Raw genomic sequence first — 5657 nt, forward strand, 5'->3', positions numbered from 1 at the left:
GGCCAGTTTGGGCCAATGGGAAAAATTCCATCCTGACCCCAAAACAGCAATAGGTCAGATCTGCAGCATTGAAAAACTGCAAGTAAGGAGAGGAAGGGCAGGGCAGCTTGAAAAGCTAAGGAGGAGTTTAAAAATGTGCCATGGAAGGGAACTTGAGAAACAATCAGCCCGCCCACCTCCCAAGCCTAGCCAATGGGAAGCAGAGGATCTGAGAGGAGGAGAGGTACAGCGTCACCAAGCATGCATTCTGCGGGTGTGACTTTGTCGCCTTCTCTATCCACTAGACAGTCCTCTTTTTTTCTCCTCTATTCATCAACAATACAGCATGTTGTTTGGTGGTTACAATGGAACAGAAAAGAATAAAAATTAAATCAATGCTTCCTGGAGAAGTTTGCAGGCTAGAATGAGATATAATTGGTATGGATCCATAACTTTGAGAGAGAGAATACAACAAACTCCTGAAGGCAGCGACTAACTGTTAATGAAAATGCTTGTTTGGGAATCCTAAGACTTTTTCTACAGTCTGTAGTGTTTAGCACCTGCTTGAGAAATGCCCTCTATAAATAATCAGTTTCTGTTTCAGACAGAATTTACATTGAAAATTACTTCCATCCAGCTGGACGGTCCTTCTAGAAACTTGAATCTGCAGTTGCTATTCAAATGAGCAGCCAGAGTCCCTTGAGAGGCCTCAGGTGAAATCCCTATTATTTAATATACTCTTTTTAAGAAGAACCTTGATATTTAGCTGCTGTTGCTGGCCACACTTACTACTGTTTGTACAAAGTGAGAAGTGGAAACATTCTTCCTCCTTAGCTTGTCCTTACTCTTTAACCATTTCTGTGGCTTCCTAGTTCACTAATTACTGACCCCGATGGCTCAACATTGCTTCAAAAATGAGTATTTTGACAGCTTGCTGCAATCTTGTATACCCTGTCACCTTCGATGTTCCAGTAAGCCACCTTTTTCATGTCAGAGCTATTGTAATGAGAGTAAGTACCAATTCTGTAACATTATTTGTTTGTGCTGTGCATTTTCACATTTGTACTTTGCATTGATTCTAAACATAAAACATGAAGAATGACACTAAAGTTTACGAGACCAAGTATAAAATCTGTACAAGATTGAAGACCTAAACACAGTATTCTATATATCAGATGAACTATGTTAGGAAAAGTAAATGTTTCAAGCTACCTAGCTGTCACTCACCAGAAAAAGAAATTATTCCTTAGAGATGTGAGAGGCTTATAGATTAGGCCATGTATTTATTAATTGCTTGTTGTTTTTAATGTACATAATATGTCTCCTTTATTTTAAAAGGTACTACAGGTCAAATAAAAGTATCAGATGGAATTCTTTGGATCGGTTTGGGAATAGGAGTGATTTTAACATTCACAGTGTTCATATTAATGGTCTTGTTTAAAAGGAGGCACCCAAAACAATCAAAGGAAGAACTGAAAAACACAGGTACAAAATATGATTGTCAAGAAATACAATTCTTTGTAAAATATTTTCAGATTGTTGTGAATTTCCACTATGTTCTTTGAATTTATAATTTTTAGTCTAGCCTACATCACCAGATTCTGATAATTTTACTCATGTTGGAGAGTACATTATTCCACAAATAGACGCACTAAAGTCAATGAGACTAACTGTGGAAAAAAGTACTTTCCAACATGGGTAAGGATATCATATTATAGCCAATAGTAGTTAGGAGCTCTCTGGTCTTGGCTAGAGAATCACACTTGTTTTTTAATTCCAGTATATATTTTTAACTTGCTTATCCTATTTTGCATTGGAAAATTGCTATAAACTCTTAACAGAATTTCTTTATCAAGGCCCAGTCCTTCCTGTCATTGAAGTCAAAAGGAATTTTACTTGGCGGGAGAATAAAGATGGAAGATTAGCCTTGCAGCTTGTAAAGTGTAAATTGACTTGATTCAACCCTGTAGCCTCTCAAAGCCATATATATATTTTCCCTATGGCAGCAAAGAATTAAATTACTTTTTGACCTTTTCATATCCATAGATATTTACAGCAAAGATGCTTCTGTTAATTTTATATATATATATGATAGTAAATATATAATAGATTCCGTAGATGCCCATCCTAAATTTGAGAGCGGGGGCACGTTCAGTAGATTCTATGACTTGACTTTACTGACTGAGATAGCATGCCACGTGAACTAAAATATTTTTTCATATCTTCACAGAGTCTGCAGTGGAGCTGAATGTTATACTCAAGGCTGATACTGAGACCAGTGTGAATGCAGATATAATTGGAGATTCTCTCCAAAGTGAAGCATCGCTGACGTATTCAGTGGAGGAATGCCCTTGCGGGGACTGTGGCTTGGTGAAACTCCAAACTGGCTTTGATACTTCATTCCCATTACCAGCCACAGAGGAAGGAGCTACTGTTCTGGTTACCACAAAGACTTCTGAATATTGCAGCTATATTCCAGATGCTATAATGACTCTGTGATAGGGAGATTGATTATTATGTAGTAAAAAATGCTTCAATCAGCTCATCCAGTATAGGTATACTCATAAATCTTATTATTTGCTGTCAGTAGAGAAGGATAGTACATGTGGTTTCTTTATAGTTCTTACATTTAACTTTCATTGGTATTATATTATTTCTAATTTTAGTCTCTCTTGGGAGCTATTTACTGGAACTTATAAGCTATAAGAACCTCTATTCAGGGAAAACTTTTCTGCACTATCATTAAAGACTATATTTACTAGTCAAAAGGTTGGATGTGCATAAATGCCATCAATAAGCAAGCTCAAATGTATATTTAATAACCATGTAACAGAAATAAATCTTGTACCAAAATGTTTTTGTACCAAAATGTAGTACTAAGAGGTGCAAAAGAAAAGGAGGGGAGAAAAAAAGGTGTGTAGCATCATTTTGGTACCACTTTAGAGATCCAGGTTCTGAGACTTTGGGGCCCAATGAAAATGGGAATGCTTGCAAAGGAAGTGCTCCAGTATTGGATATATTTATGGAATATGTAATTATACCCAGTTAAGATACCTCACAACTGCTATACTGGAAGAAGAGATGGTATTGCAAAGCCTCTAATTGCCAATCTGGTTTCTGATAGTAGAGGAGGGCTTTCTTATATGGATCAAACATTTTCAAAAAATATTTAGCAGGGATTTACTCGTAGTGTCAACTAGCTACATGCAAAAAATTCAATCTAAAGTTAGGCATGCGTACGCACCTAAATAAGTGTTCTGGTTTTCATAGCTGCTGAGCACTTGCAGTTCCCATTGAAGTCAATGAAGGCTGTTGGTGCTCAGCAATAATCACCTTTGTACTACTAGAGCACCATCCATCCAAGGATCTCAGTGTGAAGGAACAATCATGAGTGAATTAAGACTCATAACACAAGAATAACCCACATCTTTAAGATGGGGAAATTGAGGAACTGAAAGGAAAAAAGATTACAAAACTTGCTGAACATCACACTCTGCACCTCTGACACACAGGCCACATATTTAGGCGTCTAATTATGGATTTAGATGCCTAACTCTGGCTACACAAGTCTGAAAATTTTGGCCAAGCCATACATCATGGGAATCTAAATAAGATGTACTGTAACTGTTTCTATTATAACAATTGCATTAATCTTCATTTGTGCTTGGGACCTATTCAAGACCTTGGATCTATGCATGCATATATAGCCCTTAATCAAAGAAAGTAGATTTTATTCTTATTTGTTTTGCTACCTAGTTTTCCCAACTACTTTTGTAGTTTTTCTTGGTGCTGTGTATTTTGAAACATCAACATTTGGGATTATTTTTGGTTAAATGATACTTGACACCTGTATTTGAAAGTTTTAAATATTTTATTTTTCACTAGTTCAATCCATCTTTCATTTATATATGGTATTTCTCATTTCAAATTATTATTTTGAAGATACAGCTCTTTGGTCTGAAACAATTATCTGTACATGCAAAGAATCATGAAGGGAAGTTGCTTTATAAAGCACATTAGAGAAGAAATACTTCAGAAGCTTCCAAATTACCACAGGACTACATCTATTGTGGATGTTCACATTTGGATGATTATGCTTCTAAGAGTAGAATGGCTTGGAGTTCAAGGCTGTTTCATGCTGCTCAGGCTAGATAGGCCTGAACTGTGAGATGTGGATGTAGGTTTCTACTTTAGTTTCATCAGAAGGGGCTGGTCCCCAAGAAATTAAGTTCAGCTCATGTTCAGGAGTGAAAAAAGGTTCACAGTTGATAGTCTGGTTTGCTTTTTGTTCACCTTACAAAAAACAAAACAAAACAAATGCATGATGAAAAGTTTGCATGGATACCCCAGTTCTCCCCAAGTTGGAGTTGCTTACAATCTGGACCTTGCCTTTTGCTTTCTGACAGCACCACCTCTCCTTTTCCTTGATTGCCTCTGTTTCTTTAACCCAGGTTATTAGTTAGCAGAGAAAACTGGACCTGACTCTCCCATTGAAATGGTTATTACTCCGCTTCCAAACGCCCCGCTCTGCTGTTTCAGAGTAGCAGCCATGTTAGTCTGTATCTGCAAAAAAGAACATGAATACTTGTGGCACCTTAGAGATTAACAAATTTATTAGAATGTAAGTTTTCGTGAGCTACAGCCCACTTCATCGGCTGCATAGAATGGAACATATAGTAAGATTTTTTTTTTATAAATATATACACATACACACACACACATACAGAGAAGGTGGAAGTTGCCATACAAACTGTAAGAGGCTTAAGATGAGCTATTATCAGCAGGAGAAAAAAAAACTTTTGTAGTGATAATCAAGATGGCCCATTTAGATAGTTGACAAGAAAGTGTGAAGATACTTAACATGGGGAAATAGATTCAATATGTGTAATGACCCAGCCACTCCCAGTCTCTATTCAAACCCAAGTTAATGGCAGCTAGTTTGCATATTAATTCAAACTCAGCAGTTTCTCCTTGGAGTCTGTTTTTGAAGCTTTTCTGTTGCAGACTTGCCACCCTTAAATCTTTTACTGAGTGGTCAGACAGGCTGAAGTGTTCTCCTACCGGTTTTTGACAGGTTTCAGAGTAACAGCCGTGTTAGTCTGTATTCCCCAAAAGAAAACGAGTACTTGTGGCACCTTAGAGACTAACCAATTTATTTGAGCATAAGCTTTCCTGAGCTCCAGGTATTGTTTCATGGTCTCTGTGTATATAATGTCTTCTGCAGTTTCCACGGTATGCATCCGATGAAGTGAGCTGTAGCTCACGAAAGCTCATGCTCAAATAAATTGGTTAGTCTCTAAGGTGCCACAAGTACTCCTTTTCTTTTTACCGGTTTTTGTGCATCCTTAGCAGCCCTCTGCTTCCCCAAACTGCTCTGAGCGGGGCGCCTAGGAACAGCCAGAGGCTGAACAGGGGGCTTCCCACAATGAGTGGGGCCGAGAGAGCCAGCCCTCAAGCTAGCCAGAGATCCGCCCACCAGGGGAGGGGCCATCGCAGGACCCCGCCGTGAGAGCGCCCTGCCGGAGGCAAGGCTGCTCTCAGCGCTCCCCCTTGGCGGTTGGGGAAGCGCACGCGGCGGGGGGGGGAGGGAATGTCGGAGCTGTCTCTCTCGCGTTGTCAGGCCTCCAGTATTTACCTTCCGGGTCGGCGGGGCTTCGGTTCCGGGGCGGGGTGTCCGC

General features: G+C 39.1%; 1 protein-coding gene across 1 annotated transcript; it reads left to right on the plus strand.

The window, feature by feature from the left end:
- Window positions 1-574: 574 nt before the first annotated feature.
- TNFRSF17 (TNF receptor superfamily member 17) lies at window positions 575-2541 on the plus strand. The gene is made up of 4 exons (XM_077829207.1): window positions 575-692; window positions 852-989; window positions 1318-1464; window positions 2210-2541. Exons 2-4 carry the CDS (start codon window positions 872-874, stop codon window positions 2476-2478), a joined length of 534 nt encoding a protein of 177 aa, XP_077685333.1. The 5' UTR covers window positions 575-692; window positions 852-871; the 3' UTR covers window positions 2479-2541.
- Window positions 2542-5657: the final 3116 nt, after the last annotated feature.

Source organism: Eretmochelys imbricata, chromosome 10, assembly GCF_965152235.1.
Source record: "Eretmochelys imbricata isolate rEreImb1 chromosome 10, rEreImb1.hap1, whole genome shotgun sequence".
In the NCBI taxonomy this organism is placed as follows: domain Eukaryota; kingdom Metazoa; phylum Chordata; order Testudines; family Cheloniidae; genus Eretmochelys; species Eretmochelys imbricata.

What these genes read in the sequence shown, in the direction of transcription:
- TNFRSF17 (XM_077829207.1), top strand. Translation starts at nt 872, where the DNA reads ATGGCTCAACATTGCTTCAAAAATGAGTATTTTGACAGCTTGCTGCAA. An exon ending in TCAGAGCTATTGTAATGAGA is followed by an intron (nt 990 to 1,317) that starts GTAAGTACCAAT and finishes TTATTTTAAAAG; the next exon opens with GTACTACAGGTCAAATAAAA. An exon ending in GGAAGAACTGAAAAACACAG is followed by an intron (nt 1,465 to 2,209) that starts GTACAAAATATG and finishes ATATCTTCACAG; the next exon opens with AGTCTGCAGTGGAGCTGAAT.